The sequence below is a fragment of the Poecilia mexicana genome, unplaced genomic scaffold, assembly GCF_051168715.1.
Source record: "Poecilia mexicana isolate PSO_F unplaced genomic scaffold, ASM5116871v1 scaffold_2, whole genome shotgun sequence".
NCBI lineage: Eukaryota > Metazoa > Chordata > Actinopteri > Cyprinodontiformes > Poeciliidae > Poecilia > Poecilia mexicana.
The window spans coordinates 2,400,428-2,420,680 of NW_028263371.1; the positions used below are offsets into that span (position 1 = coordinate 2,400,428).

The following is a 20,253-nucleotide window of genomic DNA, read 5'->3' on the forward strand; positions in this document are numbered from 1 at the left end:
GTTGAAGGTCACTTTTAAAGTACTACAACTCCCATGAACATCAGAGCGACTGGGCCATCATGGCCGCCTCCCGTATAGCAGCCAGGGAGCTGCTTCATAACATCAAATTAATACCTTATTATCAAAAATCTTCCTGTTTGTTTATCAGATGGATCAGCACATCTAAGTTTCAATGCAGCAGTCAGCCGCTGGAGAAAAGGTGAACTATTTTATTTACTAAACTATACTGTCTCGATGTCATGGTGACTGTGAGAGATGCAATGTAATGCAACAAAAATACAAACCATTTAAACGTTCACGTTTTCCGGGGTTCAGCGGGGTATATATGAACAGCCAATGTATTATCTGCGGTAAGCAATGGTGAAACTGGATGTACTTAGGTGTATGTATGTTGAAGTAAAATAACATCTTCACAGTCAAGCTAACATTTAGAAATTCTCCTGACTGAACCTTTACCATCTCGAACAACTTTGAAAGAACTCCGGTACATGCAGCATGCTGTAATACAAAATACTTGTGCAAAAAAAAAAAAAAAAGACCTGCCACATTGGGTTCATAGTAGATCTGTCATGATAACCAATTTTGCTGGATAATAAATTGGCTCAGAAAGTTTTGCGATAAACTTAAATAGACCATTCTCATCTAACATGGTAATGACATAATGGTACAAGTTTGCTTCCTCAAAGACTAATAAACTTTTATTTTGTAAAGAACAAAACATAAAAAAATACATCAACCAAAAACCATAAGTAAAAAGGAAATTAAAAACCATACAAAACCTGACCCATCTATAAAATGTATTATTTAGTCTCTATAAACAAAAATTCCTTTAAAAAAAATATCAAATTGATTAACTGACTGATTGCTTATTGCGACAAGTTTATTTTGTGGCAAGCAATCTGCAGATAATGATTAGCCTATTGAACTGTTAGAAGAAAAATATTAAAATCTGAAGAAGTTTTCTTGAAAATACCTGATGTTTTGGTATTAAAATAGCCTTGTAGCCTCATAAAGCCTTTAAAGGCTTTATGCTGCTTCACACAACTAGTGTCAGCAAATGCATCTCATACATGGAGAGCCTGTTTAAATAATTAACTAACATTTATTGCAGATCAAGCAGCTCTTTGAAAAACAAACAGCAGGAGGTTGTGGACCGGAGAAGACATGAAGAAACGTTGTAATGTTCACTATTTTCCTTCTGCCCCAGACATCTCTGTCATCCACTTCTCTCTTGTGTGTGTTTGGTACCTCAGCGCTCTGCAGCAGCTGGTTGGAGTGGTCGGTTTGGAAATCCACGCGCAGATTAGCTCAAACACCAAACTGTTCTCTGGCTCATCGGTTCAGTTTTTAGCTCCTCCAAACTCCTTGGTTTCGTTCTTTGATGCGTCTTTGCCCGGAACTCTTCCTGTGAGTCATATTTAGCATATTCATATTGAACTTAACTTGTTCATAATTCTTCTGCTTGTTCTAGGAGAGTGTTAATGTTGTCATGTGTTCACAGGTCCTCAACAAGCGATGCGTTGAAGCAGCAGTGATGACCGGACTGGCTCTCAACTGCACCATAAACAAGAAGTCAGTCTTTGACAGGAAACACTACTTTTATGCCGACCTTCCTGTGAGTGTGTGTTCGCCATGTTCTGCAACATATTTATGATTTGTAGGTAGAAAGGTGTTACCACAGGAGGCAGAAAGTCATCATTTATCTGGATTTGTTTGCATGAATACATATTGGCTTCGACTGTTAAAGGAGACCTATTATGCAAAATTCACATTTTGCATGTTTTTGTACTTCCATTTGAGTCTCAGCTAAACACAACCCAAGCACTTAAAAAAAACACCCAGCCATTTGTTAGCAATAAAAACATTTTTTTGGTGTCTGGAAAATGAGCCATTTTAAAGACCACCTGAAAAGTTACATGAGACAGGTAATGCACTGTTACCTAGCAACCCCAGCCAAGCCCCGTTACCTAGCAATCCAACAGAGCTCCAGCTCCTTTGCTCTGCTGGTTTTATGCACTGTACAATGGCTGCTGGAAAATACAAATGTTTTGTGGTTAATTTGCCTTCCAGAAACCTCTTTCTGATTGTGTAGGAGGCTCTACTTCTGCTTATCAAAGATGTACGGTTATACAATTGTGCATCTGTTTATAGCCATTGTCATGTGCGAGTGTGAACGTCGAGTTAAGGGGTGTGGCCAACAGGAGCTTATTTGAATTTACAGTGACAGAGGCCCTAAAACAGCTCAAAATAGGCAGAACTGAGCAGACTAAAGTCTCTAAGAGTCATTTTGTGCAAAAAATGCAATAAACATGTTTTGTATCGCACATGGACCAATCCCTGTTCAAGAGAACATAGTTAATCACCTTTAAATGAAAGAAAATTACCCTTAAGTTTCAAAGATGAACCCTTTTTATTTAGCAGTTTGTTTCCTTTAGTCCTCTATAGTTGCCTGTGTAGTGTGAAAAAATGACACCCTGAGAACCTTTGAGTTTTTATTACATATTTGAAAATATGGAGATTTTGTACTATTTTAAACATTGCAAGAAAATCATTTATTGTAATTAAAGTAAGTGATTAAAACTGAAAAAAATAATCTCCATAAAACCTATAAAAAAGAAAAGGTAATGTAAATTAGGAGAGCCCAAAAATGTCCTAACCACAAAAACGTAAAACGTTACCAAGTATTTTTATCTATTTCTAGTGCAAATATTTTAGTACCATGAAATAAGACAAAACAAACTTCCCAGTAACTCTTCAGAAAGAAATGGGAGCTTATTTTAATTCATTTATTCCTTCCTTTATACTGATGGAAAATTACTAGTTTTGAGCAAAATAATCTGTCGAGATATTTTTTCCATTACTTCACTTCGAACTAGTACTTTTTTTCCCCTGAATACAACCAATCTCTCATGTGAAATTGATTGATAAATAGATTCTGAAAATCTGTTTCCTTATAATTGTTTGTGGAGTCTAGAATCAGCTATTTAATGGTAACATGAATAATTGGGGCTCTCTGGTAAGAAACCTCACCGTTCCTCATATTTTCTTTCCGAAGCGAGCCGCTTGCACAGTGATCTTTCCCAACCTTTCTGGGCCTGGGGCTAATTTTCCTGGCATTATGTGTGACATTTTAAGGAAAAGATTAAATGTCACGGTTGCCCCCACAGAGACCTTTCCTCAAATTTATAGAAATTCTAAGAAAGGAGGTGCTAAAGAGTTTAGCATTTTAAATCGGCAAAGTCTGTCCAAGCCTCCTAAAAAGGATTATGGACGGCTCAGGGCAAACATAATAATGAGGATGATGGTTAATCAAAGATGTCTCCTGCTATTTTAATAAGACTGTCTGGAGGAGGAGTGTAATGGTGAGAAAACCGTCATATCAAAATTAGCTGCAACTTATTGTATTTTGACTGTTCATATTTCAATATGATTTAAAAAGACAAAGAAGAAATTTAACTAAAAAACATGAAACAACAATTTGAAATCTTCTGTATTTATTTATTTATTCTTTTTTTATCATTTTGTTTGTGACTTATCTTTGCATTGTGTTTTTCAATGTCTGAAATTCAAAAATATATAAGGAAAACGTTAAACTGAGTTCTGTATAGTTGAATAGTAATTCCGAAATTAAACCACGTGGCCTCACAAATCTCACAATGTTTCGGAACTCAACAAAACAATTAGAAGAAAAAAGAGCCACCCTCCTCTATGATCCCACCTACTCAGCTCCTTCAGACTAGCCAGCGTCACCAACGTTTTTACGCTGGTAAAAACATTGGTGAAGGGTTAGTAGGGGAGCCATGTTGTGTATTAAAGAGGCAGAGGTCTAATTGCAAGGTGTTAAATTATGAGTTAAAATTTTGTAAACAAAGCATTTTTATGAAAACTCAAGGTAACATAGTTACTAAAAGCCTGGAGGACACACAATACTCCCCCTTATAACGATGCAGCTGATGAGACATTCTGTGTCCTCCTGCAGTGCCCAGGTTGAAGGCTGCAGCACTGAAGGAGGAAGGGCCCTCGGTGGAAAGATGACATCTTTCACTCTGCATTGTTCATTATTGATAAGATCCACAAAAATGTAATGATTGTATTGTGTAAAATGCCCCAGCTGCTCATAATGGGACTATCTGAACGGAGAGGCCAGGCGAGCTGCGGCTTTCATTTAATGACCACACATGTCTTCTAAAACCTAAATGATTCAAGTTCCCCTCAGATATAAAGTGTGCAACTGAACCACCATGTCTGGAGGCCACCGATGAGATTCCCAGTATGGCTGCAGAGGGCGGAATAAGCACAGAAGTGGAGTGTGTGTGTGACCATGTAATGGTCATTAAGGCCAAGGTGGCGATCTGAGCAGATCCAAGATATCTTAATATGATGTCACCAGCAGAAAATGGTTTGAAGAGCAGCTGATTGGTTCTGCAGGAAAACACAGCATTTTTATTAATTGCACCAATCAACTTTTTTTACTTCCAATACCGATATCTGAGGTTTATAATCGGCTGACTTGATCCGATAAAGAAAACAGCGCTGAATTGACTTAAAATGTTAATTTTTTTAAACACATACATAAATTTACTGAGTTACACATTTATTTGATAACTGCACAAGTACAGCTCACACCAATAACTTCACAAGCTTGAACAACATGTAAAAACAACATTGATTTGTTCAGTCAGTGCAATTAGGATTAGAACAGTCAATGAAAAATATATAATAAAGAAACTGAAATCTGACAAAAACAACTATCTTGATCAAATATCTAAAACATAAACTGCAAAATAAATGTAAAATAAAAAAATATAAAACCTAGAATTAGACTGAATAGATCAGCCCCTTATGGATGGGCACATTATCACCGATACCCGATATAGATTTTTTGTTTAGTATTGGAACCAATACAGATATTAATATGGAATCGGACATGCTCCACCTACACAGTTTACCATGGTAACCGTTGGAGATGGTTAAATCAACAGAGACCAGCATGGTAAATGCAGGTGGCAGAGTAGGGACTGCTTTATGTAGCTTCTGATCAGAGCCTACAGGAAGTGGAGGATGGCTGCTGTGCTCAGCTGTTTCAGGAAGACGGAGTGATTGATGGCATCAGTCAGGAACCTGCTGACTAACAACCTGCCTTCTATCTTCTCTCCCACCTTCTCTGTCTTTAGCATAAGTGTGATTAATGTTTAGTTCTTGTGATGCAGTTCCCATAGAAACATGGTCAATTAATTCTTAGGCCCACAGGAACAGAGGAACACCTAAAATATGAAGGGCAGTATTATTTTAAATCAGCTTTTATTCTATCATCAAAAACATACCTGAAGTGTTGCTTTGATTCTTTCGTGCATTTTTGATAAACCCTTCAATCACCCATGGCAACCATTCAGTTGTGCAAAATGCCTGGGTGAACCTAGCATGGCCTTTGAGACACAGCTACTCCTTTGAGCTGCAGTTTCCAAGCAGCTCAAAGGTTCCACCTCACAAACCCCACTCAACTCCTTCAGACTAGCCAACATCCATTAGCAAACACCTGGTGGAACTGTGCATCTGCTGAGCTCATTAGTCGAGCTACTTCTCAGTGCAGCGTTGGTAAAAACCTTGTTCAGGGATCTAAAGACAAGGCAATCCTGTGAGAAAAGCAGTGTGAGGCTGGGACAGGAAAGCACGATGGCTCAGTCAAAGTTCACACAAATAGAGAAACTGTGGCTCAGACTTGCGTAGAAATGTTTCGCATCTCTGTGATGTCACCCAGCGCCAGGACTTATGGCAGCTTTTCTCTTCCAGGCTGGGTACCAGATCACACAGCAGTGCCGCCCGGTAGCGGTGGACGGAGTGTTAACCTACAGCTTCCTGGGAGGGAGGAAGAGGAACCAGGTGATGAGGAAGAATGTGTACATCAAACAGATTCAGCTGGAACAAGACAGCGGCAAGAGCCTGCACGATGACGTCAACAGTCAGACGCTCATCGACCTCAACAGAGCAGGTTGGAGCGCCACAGCGCCCCCTAGAATCTAAACATAAGTTTAGATTACAAAGTTATGTCTGTTTGTGTAATCTAATAAATTTAGACATATTTACAAATTATAGCAAAACCGTAACCACTTAGGTTGCTAACTAGAAAAGCGAAAGCTGAAAAGAATGAAATATGTGAAATATTTAATCCCCTATGAACAGAAATGTTCATACAGAAGTCGTCTGTGGTTGCTCTAGCAGGAATGTTAAAACTTGGCTCCATGAAGTGCTTTAACTCACGACAGAACCTCAAAATCAACCTTTAGCTTAAGGTGAAACTCAATGAGCTTGTCGTGTGTTTATATTTCAAAACAGAACCGCATAAATTACATTTTACATCCCACAACGGACTCTGTTTGGACCGTTTCTCTTTGCTCTGGGGCAGTGCCGCCATCTTAGTTTCTGCTGCTTTAGGGTGACCAGTGGCGCCCTCTGCTGGGTGGCGGCCAAACTAACACTAACAGAAGGCCTAAGCGGACATTGTTAATCTTTTGCAACTCATTTTAATCTAATGAACCATTAATGGACAATTAATTGTATTTTGATTAATTATTTACGTCTCTATTATAAATCCATATAGAGTTTCTCAGTGTGCTCTGTCAGAGGTCGATACCTGGTGGATGTGAAACCCAGCTGTCTGCTCCTGCCTCAGGTGTCGGTCTGATGGAGCTGGTGATGGAGCCCAACATGAGTTGTGGAGAAGAGGCCGCTGCAGCTGTCAGAGAGCTGCAGCTCATCCTGCAGGCGCTGGGTACCTGTCAGGGCAACATGTCAGGTTTGGAACCGCTGACTCTGTTGTCTCCCCTCCACTGCTTGCATTTTAATCACCGCTGTAACCACGTTGCCGTGCTTCTCTGCTGTCTGCGCAGAGGGCCAGCTGAGGGTTGACGCCAACGTATCGGTGCACCGGCCAGGTGAGCCGCTGGGCACCAGGACGGAGGTGAAGAACATCAACAGCCTTAGATACCTGGCCAGAGCTATAGGTGAGGACAGAGGAGGAGCTGGAAGTTGAACTGTCAGAGCTAGGAGGGTCTTAGCGCTGTCAATCATGTCTGTGTACACGCTGCTCACCCCCCAATCCCTTGCTCTCTGCTACAATGCAGCTTCTCCCCATCAGCATAGTCTATTGTAAAAGCTAAGGCTAGTTAGCATTGCCGCAGATGATGGCAGATAAATGGTAAATTGATTTGCTGCCATTGGCACATTTAGCAGTGAGTACACAAGGTTGGCTGACAGCCCTAAGCCCCTCCTCCTGGCTCTGATTGGTTGCTTTTGGTCAGGAGCGGTGCATGTCTTCAGACAGTAGTAGTAGCTCAGGTAGAAGGTGGAGGAGATCGATGTTTTACAGATTATCTGTCTCATAGCATGCTGTCATAACATAGTGATAGTTTTAACAAATATGAATAAAAAACATGTTTTTTTTTTTTATAAAACTGACATATAAAGAAAAGCAAAGCTCCTTCATTTCACCATTTACAAAAAGTGTTCTTGTTTAAAAACAAAAATCTTTAGTGTATACAATACAAGTATGTTCTTTGTTTTTTATGCAAGATTTATGGAAAGTTTAGCAGGAATCTCAGTCACTACAGCTAAAATATGTCATTCATATATGAAATATTTAACAGCTGGCTTGTTTTCACTCGTTTTCATATGACTGTTTCTAGGCCTGACATGGAAACACGTGTCCCAGAAGTTATTGCAATAAACGATAATATTTTCAAATAATATAATGTTAATCAAAGATCAATAAACTTTAATTTAATGAACGTTTAACACTGGAACTGGAAGACATTTTAAATACCTCACATAAATAAAACAACATAACAAATAAAATGAATTATGAAGTCTCTGAAAACAAAATAGTTCTTCAAAAACAAAGGCCAGTGGAGACCAAAGCACCAAACTGAAGACTTTTGTCATCCAGTTTTTGGAATGAAAGAGGAAAAAAGACAAAAACGATAAATCATGCAAATAGAAATTATTGAGTTCTAACTGTCCCTGCCGTAAAACAGCTAACAGATTAGCTACAAGTAATTTTCATACTCAAATTTGTCTTTTCTTGTTTTCCATGGAGAAATGTTCTGCTCATTTTTCAGAAAATAAATTCTTTTTGGTTCTTGCAGTAATGAGAATGTTTTTCTGATCAAATCTTTGGGCATCATGGAGAGTTGACGTTGTCAGTGAGACTGCCTTACGTTCATATCCAGTTAGTGTGAGACCGTCTGACTTTTTCCCAGCTGCTCGCTGAAATAACCATCATAGTTTGAGTTCCGCTTCCAGCTGACAGAACCAAAAGCAGCTGGAAAAGTTCAGCTGCTGAAGCAAGTTTCCTGCATGTCGGTTGATTCGTTGGTAGCTGAACCGTTTCTCGTGACAGAAGTCAGGGCCGCCGGGGCGCGGCAACAGGTGTTTGACGACTCGTTGTTCTGTCCAGACTTCGAGATCCAGAGACAGACGGAGGTGGTGCAGAGAGGAGGGGCGGTGCTAAACGAGACCCGGGCGTACGACTCCAAGTCAGGGTAAGTGGATGAAGAAGCGGCGCCAGCATTCAGCCGTCAGCAGCAGCGCCTAGCGACCGAGACGGCTGCCGGGTTCATTAGGCCTGGGCTCGGCTCGGGAGGAGCCATGATGGTAATGATGATGAATAGAGCCATTTGGACGGCGCTGTCGGCCCGCGTTATCTGGGAGCTATGCGCCGCTCCCAGAATGAGCCTGCTGTCTCACAGCTGAGCCCTCGCTCTTCTTCTGGGGCTCTGGCGGCTTCCCAGAAGCCCTGGCATGTCCGAGGTTACTTGGCGAAGCGGAGGGGTACACTTCACAGTTTGTGGCCCCTTTTGAAATTAAAATAAAATTTTACTATTGAAAAGAAACACTTTGTTTTGTAGCAAGCATTTTCTTTTGTTTTGAAAAATGTTTAAACTTTGAGTGAAACTTTCACTCTAAAAATGTTTGTATTAAATATTTCCTAGAGTGCTGATTTCTTCCCCGTTTGTCTTTGTCCCTCCAGGGAAACTGTTGCTATGCGGGACAAAGAAGGTCTTCAGGATTACAGGTCAGGTTGGATTTGTTGTTTCTGAAACAGATTCTCTCCACCTGGAGGCAGAGCTGCAGCAGCAGTAACATGGATTCATCATCACACTGCAAAAACACAAAATCTCACCAGGAGTTTTGGTCTAGTTTCTAATACAAATATCTTAGTACACTTGAAATAAGACAAAACTAACTTACAAATAACTTTTCAGCTGGTTTTAGGTCAGCAATTTACTAAAGGGGCAGTATTATGCAACATTGACATTTTTGTGCTTTACATCGTGTTATAATATTACTCCCTCAACAAAAACATACCTGGAGTGTTGCTTTGATTCATTTCTGCATGTTTGGAAAATTCTTTTATCTCCATGGCAACCAGTCAGCTGGACAAAACACCTGGGTGGACCTAGCCCCGCCTTTGAAGGTGAAGCTCCTCCTCTGACCTGCCATTTCATTTCCAAGCTTCTAAGCTTCCACCACTCAGAGCAGTGAACCCTGTGAATCCACCATTGAGCTACTTCAGACTAGCCAGACACAATTGGCAAACACTTGGTGGACCTGGAGTCTGCTGAGCTCATTATAGGAGCTGCTTCTCAGTGAAATGCTGGTAAAATGTTGTTAAAGGGTTAATAGAGGAGCCATTTTGTGACGACTTCCTGAAGGGGGAGTTTCAGAAAGAGCAGGAGATTTTAAAGAGACAGAAACGTATTTTCAAGGCATTAAATTGGGAAGTAACATTTCTTTTAAGTTGTATTTTGATATCGTTGAGAATAAATAATTCTCAGTTTTTCTTCTATTTCTTTTAGCTAGTTGCAAAGCTACAGCTAAAGGAAACACCATCAAAGTTAAGATTACAGCATATGACACACTAGGGAACGCCACCTCATACATCAAGAACTTAGCATGGAGATGGATAATTCTCCACAATATAGAGAACATTTTTATAACAACTGAAGTTAACATAGTGACTTAATTGTGCTACAAAATTATACTATGTGTCTGGAAAATACATAATTCTGCACCATTAAGGAATTATTAACTTAAAACTATCTCCTATTTTTTGCTGAAAAGTTACTAGTACATTATAAGGAGGCAGATAAACCCCAGAGCAGTTTTGTCTTATTTTAAGCACACTGAGATATTTACTAAAAACTAGAAGAAAAACACTTGGTAAGATTTTGTGTTTTTGCAGTGTAACAGCTGTGAGGCTGGTCAGGTGAAATGCGACAACAACCCAGTTTGTATCGCAGCAGAAGTCAGAATCAGAATTCATTTTACTGTCATAAAAGAAGCAGTTAGAAGTCGTCCACCTTCCCTCTAACCCTGAGAGACCTTCCCCCTCCACCTCCTGCAGGTTCATGCCGGAGCCCAACCTGCCTCCACTGCTGGTGTTTGAGGATGAGGCGTCGCTGCCTGCGGGCGTGGAGGCGGGGCAGGCGGTGCTGCTGTGCACCCTGAGGGCGGGGCTTCCCGAGCTGCCCAGCGTCAGGAGAGACAGGCTGGTGCAGACGTACGGCCTGCTGCCAGAGCACAGCTTCACTTTGGTGGTGAGTTCACACCGGCAGTCTGTCACTCTGCCACTGAATGGCAACGCTCCTGCTCAGTGATGAATGTGGTGCTGCTGTGCAGAATGAGGATGGCTTGATGGAGTACTTTGAGGCGGTGATGAAGGGGACCAGCAGGGATCCCAGGAAGGTGATTGGCTGGGTGACCAATGAGCTGCTGGGGCTCCTGAAGCAGCAGGACCTGAGCGTGAGCCACAGGTCAGTTTATCACCAGAACACATAAAAACAGCTGTTCACTAACGTCGTGTACAGTTCAATCAAATAAAGCAAGATGACATCAATAAGAAAAAGGAAAACTTAAAATGGCTCGCAGAAGAATTCATACCCCATGAACTTTTCTATATTTTGTCACATTACACACATAGACAAAAATATATTTAATTGGAATTTAATGTGAAAGAGCAACACAAAGTGGTATGTAGTTGTGAAGCAGAATGAAAATTATACACGATTCTGTAACAGTGTTGGGCTACACAATACCTAAGACCTGCCGGTTTTACATCTTGGTCCTTTGGAAAATGCTGCATTTAAAAATGACTGTTGTTTAAAATTCTGCTGGTGGCGGCCAAAACACACAGACTAAGAGCTCAGGAAGAACAATGCCAGGCCAAATGGGAAAAATGGACAAATGCCACATCAACGATGCAGGACTAATTTTGGATATAAAGGGTCCCCTCGTGTTATGTGTTATTTATTTAAGAGTCCTTTGTGGAACCGCTGTGGTTCCATAAACGGGTATGAATACTTTTGCAAGCCACTTGCATTGTACTGACTGAATAAGTTAAAGTTGTTTTTACGTGTTTGACCAAGATGGTGAAGCTATTGGTGTATTTAACTGTTCTGTACTGGTGCAGATTTAGCAAATAAGTTAGTAATTCAGTACATGTATCTCTGTGTTTAGAAAAATAAGAAACTTTTTTAGTCAACTTAGCTCTGTTTTTCTGCAGCGGATCAATATTGGCCGATACTAAACCTCAGATATCGGTATCGGCAGTGAAGAAAGTGGATTGGTGCATCGCCTGTAGTTCTGTCAGAGATCTGGGTCCAGCTGCTGTGAGCGGTTCTTTAACGATGCTCCGCTTCTTCCCCGCAGCTGATAAAAACACTTCATTTCAGGCCTTTTCGCTTCTCAAAATACCATGATTGAAAGTGAAGGAGGCAGATAAATCCCAGAGCAGAGCCAAATGACTTTCTCGGGGGAATAAATGGGATCATTTTGTGTTTTCTAATTATTTGTGTCTGGCTCTGAGGAAGTCACCGTGACTGTCTGACAGGGAGAAAAGCTTCTTCCTGAGGACGAGTTCCTGGCTGGAATGGTCTGATTCTACCCGTGTTGCATCTAAGCTTCAAATTAAAAGCCTTTCTGGTTGGTTTTGGTGGAAAATGGTTGCCATGGTTTCAGACTTTTATAATTACGTGTCCAAAATCACAGTCAGCTTTTGATGCCACTGGCTGTTTGAAATGAAACCAGCTAATAAATCCTTCTAACATCAACATTTAAGAAACATAGAAACCTGCAGCATTAGTAGGGAGGAGGACTGATGCGGTGATTGTTTCTTTGGATGAAAAAAATGATTAATAAAAGGTTTATTTACAGAATTTGAAGCTAAACCTGCCACTACTGGAGTTCTGGGTAGGGTAGATTTACAGATAACTTTTTTTTTGTCTTAAATGCAAAATGTTTATTTTTTTTAACAGTTTTGGTTTCATTTCTGCTGTCAAAGTGTTGTTCTTTCAGCAAATGGGCTTTTATTGAGTCTCTCTTCTAGATTTAACAATTAATAGTTCAAGTCCAGTGATTTCTGTCCATTTTTGCTGGGATAATAGCTTGTAATCCAACGCTCTTTATTAACTTAATAAAGGTAAAAATTAAAATTAAAATAGATGTAAGTCAGAGCGGACTGATCAGGAAAATCCCAGACCTTCATCACCTTTTTCTTCTCCATTCAGTTCAGCGACCACTGTCTCTGTCTTTCTCTCTCTTTTGCTATCTCTATCTATTTCTGTCATGAATCCTCATCCGTTTATTCCAATGTAATTAACTCAGACTCTCCGTTGCTTCCAGCCCAGTCCCTCCTGCTGCCCTGGCTGAGCTGCTGGAGCTGCAGGAAGCAGGACGCATCTCCTCCTCTGCTGCCAAGCAGGTCAGTGTGCTGCACCCCCCCATCCCTCCTGCCTCTTGCGTTCTTCTTCCTTTGTGTGTTCTCCTTCTTACCTGCGGCACCCCCTGCTGCTCCCTTTCCTCTCCAGGTGTTCCAGGAGATGTGGAGGTCGCCAGGCAAGGCGGCTCCGCAGATCATCCAGGAGCGGGACTTGGGGCTCGTTAGCGACGATGCCGACCTTCACCGAATCTGCCAGAAGGTCGTAGACTCACATCCAGATGAGGTCAGCGTGCGCTCGCATCTCTGAATCTCTCATATCATATAGAGTCAGTAGATATGAGGATTTTATTTTCAGTATGTTTTTAACGTTCATTTTGATGCTTCTCTGGCTTTCAGTGGGAAACTCAGAACTCAGTTTGTCCAGTAGAGCTGCACAATAAACCAATCAGATATATCACTGATATTGGACAAGTGATCAATATCTGTTGATAATATGTTTGATAATTTAATATTTTCACTGAAGTCCGATCCAGAACTGTAAAGCGTTCTAGGGGATGTAAGCAGCGGGAAGGCTCTTCCACTCAGCTCCTTCAGACTAGCCAGCAGCAATTAGCAAACATCTGCTGAGCTCATTATAGGAGCTACTTCTCAGTGCAACGCTGGTAAAAATGTTGCTGAAGGGTTAATAGAGGAGCCACGTTGTGTTGAAGTCCTGAAGGCAGTTTCAGAAAGAGCAAGAGTTTCTTAAAGAGACAGAGGCCCAATTTCAAGGCACTAAATTACCAATTCTATTTTATTTTAAGACATGTTTGAGATATACACAGTATTTTTCAAACAACTGAAGCTAACATAGTTGCTTCATTGTGCTATAAAATGATTCTATGTGGTTGGAAAACACATAATACTGCCCCTTTCAATCTCCAGGGAGTCGTTTACCTGCTTTAAGTGCTTTGAGTTGCTGCCTGTCTGACAACAGGTGCTAATAAAGTGTCAGCCTGCTCTCTGTCTCTGTGAAAAGTTTCTACACAAAACTGAAGGTTGACTTTTTGACTGAGTGAACTGTTTGATTGTTTCGTTGCTCTCATAAGTTGCTGAGCCGTGTGACATCAGAGGTCGCTGTTGTGTTCGCAGGTTCGAGCCGTCAGGAGCGGAAACCAGAAAGTTCTGAATAAGCTGATGGGTCTGGTTCAGAAAGAGACCAAAGGCAGAGCCGACCCTGTTCTGGTCAGGAAAATCCTCCAAGAGAAGACTTCATGACATCATCGTCTTCGTCACCGACTCTGAGCCAATCAGACGTTCTGAATTCAGCTTGCAGTTAAACAATAAAACTAATTTCCTGCAGGATAAAATGCTAAAGCTTCATAGTACAATAACAGAATTGTATTTATAAACAGGATGTGAATGTTAATAAACCAATAATGTTTTTATATGTTATATTTCTATTTGTGGTGTTTTTGATTTAAGTAGAAACTAGTTTTTGTTCTCACAGAGCTCAGTCGGATCAGAACCTTTTATCTCGACTTCTAGTTTACCGAGGCTGAAGAAGAAGACGGTTCACCCCATGCTGCAGCAGCCTGAGCACAGAGCGCCCTCCTGTGGTTCAAGCATGTCATGATTTGTCAAACACTTGCAGAAATCTTGTTAAATATTCATTTTCTCTGACATGAAGCTCTGTGGTTCCTCTGGTTGATTTATATTTAATGTAAACTGAGTCCATCAGCTGCTGAGGGCAGCTGGAGTCTGTCGGCTGCTTCTGAGAGAAGAGCAGAGAAATAAAAGGTGCTGCAGATATCACAGGATTTAGTTTTTAATAAAAACAGCACTGTGAAAAGTATTTCCTCCCTCGACCACTTTTTCTGTTTATGCTCTTCTGTCACAGTTAAATGCTTTCAGTTCATAAAGCAAATTTTAATATGCATCCAGCAGTGCGAATCAGGATGTTATTCAGTTGCCTTTGCCAGGTTGTACAATAATGTCCAAAACCAAATTCTGCCATCTTCAGTCTTTGAAATGAATAATCTGACAGAAACGGTTCCTGGATCTTAGACGTCCACCAAAACTATAGCAGCAAGTTACATTACATACATGTTTACTATGATCATCTGGCTTTCAATTTTCTTCATTTTAAAACCTCCTTGGTTTTAAAATTACATATATGTTTAAAATATGTACTGAAGTCGTGAAATTAGAAATGTTTTCAACCCTTAAGGTATTAATTTATTCAGAACATGATACACTCAAATGCAAAATCTGCAATAAAAAATGTTAACCGGATAGTTTTATATACCATCTAAAACACACACTTGAAATTAAGACCAAGAATGAAGCTAATCACATGATATATTGATGAGGTTTGAATAATTTAACCTTCACAAGTCATAATATGAAACTCCTCCATAGGGTTCTTCCCTAACCAATGTTTCCCCCAAATTATCAATTAGCTTTTCAAGCCTTTTGGAGCAGTTCAGGATCTCTGGGTGTAACTATTAAAAGACTAAAACCTAGAAAAAAAAATAGAAAAATATCAACATTTATCTTAAAACCCTGAGGCGGTCTTAGCACAAAGCTCAGGAGGAGTGTGGCAGATAACACGGTCGGACAGCAGGGAAGCCATGGGGTGTCCAGTCAGTCTGTCAGTTCACAAAACCACAAAAAAATGAAGAAAAAGAAAAGAAAGTAAAAGGCATTCTTGCAAAAACGCTTGTGACCCTGACAGACCGAAAAGCTGTGGGTCTGTCTAATGAGCCCCGTCTCTTACGACTGCGGGGGAGTTAAAAACAAAGGACTGATATTTTATCAAGACATCTTTGGAACTTTGTTCTGATGAAGTTTGCTGTCTGTATACGGTCTGGTCTTCAGATTCATTTTGTTATTCAAAACTATTTCTAGTCTGAAGACGTCATGTTTCCACAGCAGGCTTCCGTCTTCATCAGCAGCGTCACTAGCAGGTTGTGGTCGTATATCTTTACAACTTTCTTCACATGACTTTGTAGAAAAACTCCTGTTAGAAAATATAGAACAAACTTAGAAAGTACTGTCTATTCAACAAGCCACGAGAATCAAACATAGACAACCAACAATTAGCTCTATATTGTACGAATCTAGAACTCAACACAGAACCAGAACCAAGATTTAGTTTTATACTTACTAATAGAATCAAACATGGAGAACCAACACCTGATTTGATCAGAACAAGAATCAAGATAAACCCCTACTAGTTTATATGGACCGTTTATTCTTATTCTTATTAAACATGGGGAACCAATATGTAGTTTTATACTTTTACCCTTTTGTCTTTCTTTTGGTTTTGTTGTTTTATTTCTATTTCTTTCTAATTCACGTAGAGCACTTTGAACTGCATTGTGGCTGAAAATGTGCTACATAAATAAAATTACCAACAGGCAAGGTCTATAAAAGACTTATTTCATTTTCCAGATTATCATTATTGTGCCATAAGATTACACTGGACAGATATGAGCGTCAACCCTCCATAAAGTGATTTTATGCTTTTATCAGCTTTAAAACGCTTTTTCACAAGCAAGAGAGAGAAAGTGACGAAAAAGAAAAACACTCAACGAACATTTTAAATACCCCTACCCGTAATCACAGTGATCTAACGACTAATATTCCCAATACATTTCATTTGCATAGGTTTTTTTTTTCTCAGAACATTTTCCTTATAATTTTTACATCATAAAACAGCTAAAAGTGAAAGGCACGTTACATACAGCAGTGGTGAACCTGGCTCTGCTCTTCTGCACACATATAGAGATAAAGATGGCGTCTTTTGGCACCCCTTGTAAAGCTGAAAGAGCGCAGAAGTCTTAAATAAATGATGATGATGATTAAACGTCGAGGAGTCGTGGTGACCGAAGATCCCTCCATCAGTTCCACATTATTGCACATCTGCCTTGTGTTGTCATGCTGTATGAAAATAAGCAGGTCTAAAGTTCCAGCATACTTACTACGGGTCTGATACTGTAACATATCTGTAATGGGATGTGCTGGGACTGATACAACACGTACAGTGATTAATCCAGGCCACAGTATGCAAACGCTCTGTCTGCACAGAGGAAGATGTTGAGTGCTTACACTACAAAAACAAAATCGTACCAAATAATTTTAGTCTACTTTCTAGAACAAATATTTTAGTGCACTTCAAATAAGACAAAACTAACTTACATGGAACTGTTCAGCAACATTTAGGAGATTGTCTAAAGTTAAGAATTGCCAGATAATTTCACCTATAACAAGACATTTTTCCCATAAGTGAAATAATTTGACCACTTGGTCAGCTAAGTATGGACAAAGACTGGTATGTTTTATTGTTTTTCATGTTGTGAATAGTGGCTGAGCAAAATGTATCTCTGCACTGCAAAAAATAAAAATAAAACTCAGCAAGTATTTTTGGTCTAGTTAAATATTTTAGCAAACTTGAAATAAGTCAAAACTAACTTATAAGCAAAATTCATAAGAATTAGAAATTCTGTAATAATGATAAATTATTAGTTTCCCTATGTTATAGGAGAAATAATCAGCTTTTTTTCCATTAATATTTAGGACTTATTGATGTAAAACAAGCTCATATTTCTTGCTAAAAATTGACTTGCAAGTTAGTTTTGTCATATTTCAAATGTACTACAATATTTGCACAAGAAATTAGACCAAAATACTTGGTAAGATTTTATGTTTTTGCAGCGTGGGTCACATGTTTCACACCAGGCAGACAAGAGAGAAAGACGTCAAACAAGACTAGTAATAAATATCCACACAACCTAATGAACTCAACAGATAAGTCTATGAATGTATATGAAATGTTTAGCTACACATATTTTACAGTAACTGTTGGGGATTTTGTTAAGCACAACCCATCTTGAAAAAATATATCCTTCCTAAATAAATATATTTAAAGTAGAAGTTAGAACTTTTTATTTTTATTATTAGATTCTGCTGCTGCAATCACAGATGCATTTATTTCAAGATTTTTTTTTAGATATATATTTTTTTACAAGAGGTGCCAGTAATCATGTAGGGAACGATGGATAATGTGCAGAGCCGACAGCGGGTCAGAAATGGAAAAAGGTGTGGAGGCGCCGCTGTGATTTAGCACCGAAACATCTGAACCTGAAGACTGCTAATGCACTTTGTGAAATCTGTAGCAATTAGGACTCAACTTGTAACAGCTGTAGCTGGAAGAGTTTCTTAAAAGGTCCCAGTATCTACAAAAAGCAAAATAATGAGTCGACGTTGAATATTAACCCGCAAAAACACAAAATATTACCAAGTATTTTTGGTCTCATTTTTAGTGCAAATATGTTATTACATTTGAAATAAGAGGAACCAAACTTACAAGTAACATTTCAGCAAAATATAGGGGTTTATTTTACGTCAATAATTTCTTAATATTAATGAAAAAGTGCTAGTTCAATTTGGAAATTATTTCACTTATAACATGAGAAAGGTGTTGCCATAAGTGAAATAATCTGCCAGTGGAACCAGTACTTTTTAAAACATAAATATAAAGGAAGTACTGATCCAATCAAGCTCCAGTTTCTTGCTGAAAAAGTTACTTGTAAATTAGTTTTGTCTTACTTCAGGTGGGCCAAGATATTTGTACTAGAAATTCAAAATTACGTGGCGAGATTTTGTGTTTTTGCAGTGCATCCTGACGCTTAAAGGCAACTTCTGAGACAGAAACGAAATCACAGAGAGCAGCGTGTCGCTGCTGGGGCTGGTTGCAGGAAACATTCAGACGGTTCAGAAAACGTTTGGAAAAATATAAAAGTCTTTGGTGGGAGGAGCTGCAGTTTGTCTACATGCTTCTCAGAGGCAGGAGGATGGAAGTCAATCCAAGTTGATTCGTTTGAAAAAATAAATATCTTCAAAATCTTTCTATAAAAAAAGGGGGGAAAACCCTTTGATTAATTAAACAGCACCTGAAAAGGCACTGACGTGGCTCCCTACTCCTCTATGGGAACGTGGGACAGGATGGAGTGCTCCTGAGCGATGGCTGCCAGTTCTTTGAGGAACTCAGAGAAGAGGACTGTAGCAAAGACCTCTGTCTGATCCAGAGAGATGGCTTTGGGTTTGGGAGGCGGGGAGTTCCTCAGGATCCTTCCTCCTTCGTACTGGCTGGACCTGCTGGTGCTGGTTTTATCTGCAAGGACCCAAAACAAACAGGTGAATGTTTCAACGGAGAGAAAATGAGGCGATTTCTCCATTTTTAAATGATTCAAAAATCCTAAAATCAAACAGCTCCAAGTAAACAGAATAAGATATGCACTTATTCCATTGCTCATCTTTCTACAAACACCCTGCTGATATTTCTCAGAGTGTTTTCAGCTGTGAAGCTACAGAAGATCCAGTTCAAATGCCGGACTGGAGCTCAGAAAGACGAGGCCTGGAGGAGGAGGAGAAACCTGCAGAAACACGGCCTGAAGAAAATAACCATCTGATCTGTTCAGACCTGTAAATGAGGCATCACCTCTTACTGCTGCTGCTGTGGCACAGCGTTTTTATATCACCACAACTATTCATGTTTCTGTTATTGGAATCTTTTCTGTCTGGTTTGCAACTGTTAGCTGCATGAAGTCATGATCAGTGATGAACATGAGTGACTTTAGAAGGAACTGAATGTGTGAACATGGACAGGCTGTAGCTGTGCACTGTAAAAACATGAAATATTATCAAGTATTTCTGACCTATTTTTCTGGTGCAAATATCTTAGTGTGCTTGAAAAAAGAAAAAACTAATGTGCAAGTAACATTTCAGCAAGAAATAGCAGCTTATTTAGTCAATAAGTCCTTAAAATGGATAAAAACGAATTTCGTCTATTGGCAGATTTTTCCATTTATAATTTAGAATTATTTCACTGGTAGAACTAGTTCTTTGTCATCAAAATTAAGGAATTATTGATTTAAAATGAGCTTTTATATATATATATATATATATATATATATATATATATATATATATATATATATATATATATATATATATATATATATATATATATATATATATATATATATCTTATTTCTGGTGTACTAAGATATTTGCACAAGAATCTAGAGCAAAATTATTTTTTTGCTCTAGATTCTTGTGTTTATGCAATGTGGTCCCCATCACAAGGGCACCCTGGGTGGAGAGGCACACTGGCCATCTTAAAACCTGCCTCATTCATTCTGTCTTAGAGAGCTGAAATAATACTTCAACTGCACTTCTTCTTCAGCTGTTACAATTTATTACTCATATTTCTGCTGTTTTGATAGTGAAAAATGTATATAAAAAATGAGCTGGACTAGATGACTCAGTTTTTGAGGCAGAAGTCAGTCCAAGCTGAGGTGTGTGTTCACCTGTGGTGATGAAGGAGGCCTCCCTGGCCAGCAGCCAGTGCTGGGCCACAGTGATCAACTCTGAGAAATCCTTCCTGCAGGCGGCCAGCTCCTCTATCTGGTTCTTCACAATAGCCAACACCTGAGGAAAAATCATTTTACTCAGAATCTTCATTTCCACATGATCTAAAGGTAAAAACACAA

The 20,253-nt window shown here is 39.4% G+C and overlaps 2 protein-coding genes across 4 annotated transcripts in view; one reads left to right on the forward strand and one right to left on the reverse strand.

The window, feature by feature from the left end:
- The first annotated feature begins 31 nt into the window (after positions 1–31).
- gatb (glutamyl-tRNA(Gln) amidotransferase, subunit B) lies at positions 32–14,149 on the forward strand. Its single transcript, XM_015010756.2, has 13 exons — positions 32–199; positions 1,254–1,407; positions 1,502–1,615; positions 5,791–5,989; positions 6,671–6,793; positions 6,888–7,001; positions 8,453–8,537; positions 9,026–9,070; positions 10,403–10,595; positions 10,678–10,811; positions 12,679–12,757; positions 12,864–12,998; positions 13,847–14,149. The coding sequence occupies exons 1-13, from the start codon at positions 60–62 to the stop codon at positions 13,970–13,972; spliced, it is 1,641 nt and encodes a 546-aa protein (XP_014866242.1). The 5' UTR covers positions 32–59; the 3' UTR covers positions 13,973–14,149.
- A 1,968-nt stretch (positions 14,150–16,117) lies between these two features.
- The window catches only part of fhip1aa (FHF complex subunit HOOK interacting protein 1Aa), a 32,336-nt gene continuing 28,200 nt past the window's right edge, over positions 16,118–20,253 (reverse strand). For all 3 annotated transcript variants that reach the window (XM_088008888.1, XM_015010753.2, XM_015010754.2), the window contains exons 12-13: positions 20,071–20,191; positions 16,118–18,872 (exon numbers count right to left, since the gene is read on the reverse strand). In XM_088008888.1, the coding sequence (XP_087865014.1) occupies positions 18,676–18,872; positions 20,071–20,191 (318 nt within the window). In that variant the 3' untranslated portion in view covers positions 16,118–18,675. The remainder of the gene's footprint in view (positions 18,873–20,070; positions 20,192–20,253) is intronic.

Coding starts and splice junctions, on each gene's coding strand:
- gatb (XM_015010756.2), top strand. CDS start 60: ATGGCCGCCTCCCGTATAGCAGCCAGGGAGCTGCTTCATAACATCAAA. Junction 8,538..9,025: donor GCGTACGACTCCAAGTCAGG/GTAAGTGGATGA, acceptor TTGTCCCTCCAG/GGAAACTGTTGCTATGCGGG. Junction 10,812..12,678: donor GACCTGAGCGTGAGCCACAG/GTCAGTTTATCA, acceptor CGTTGCTTCCAG/CCCAGTCCCTCCTGCTGCCC.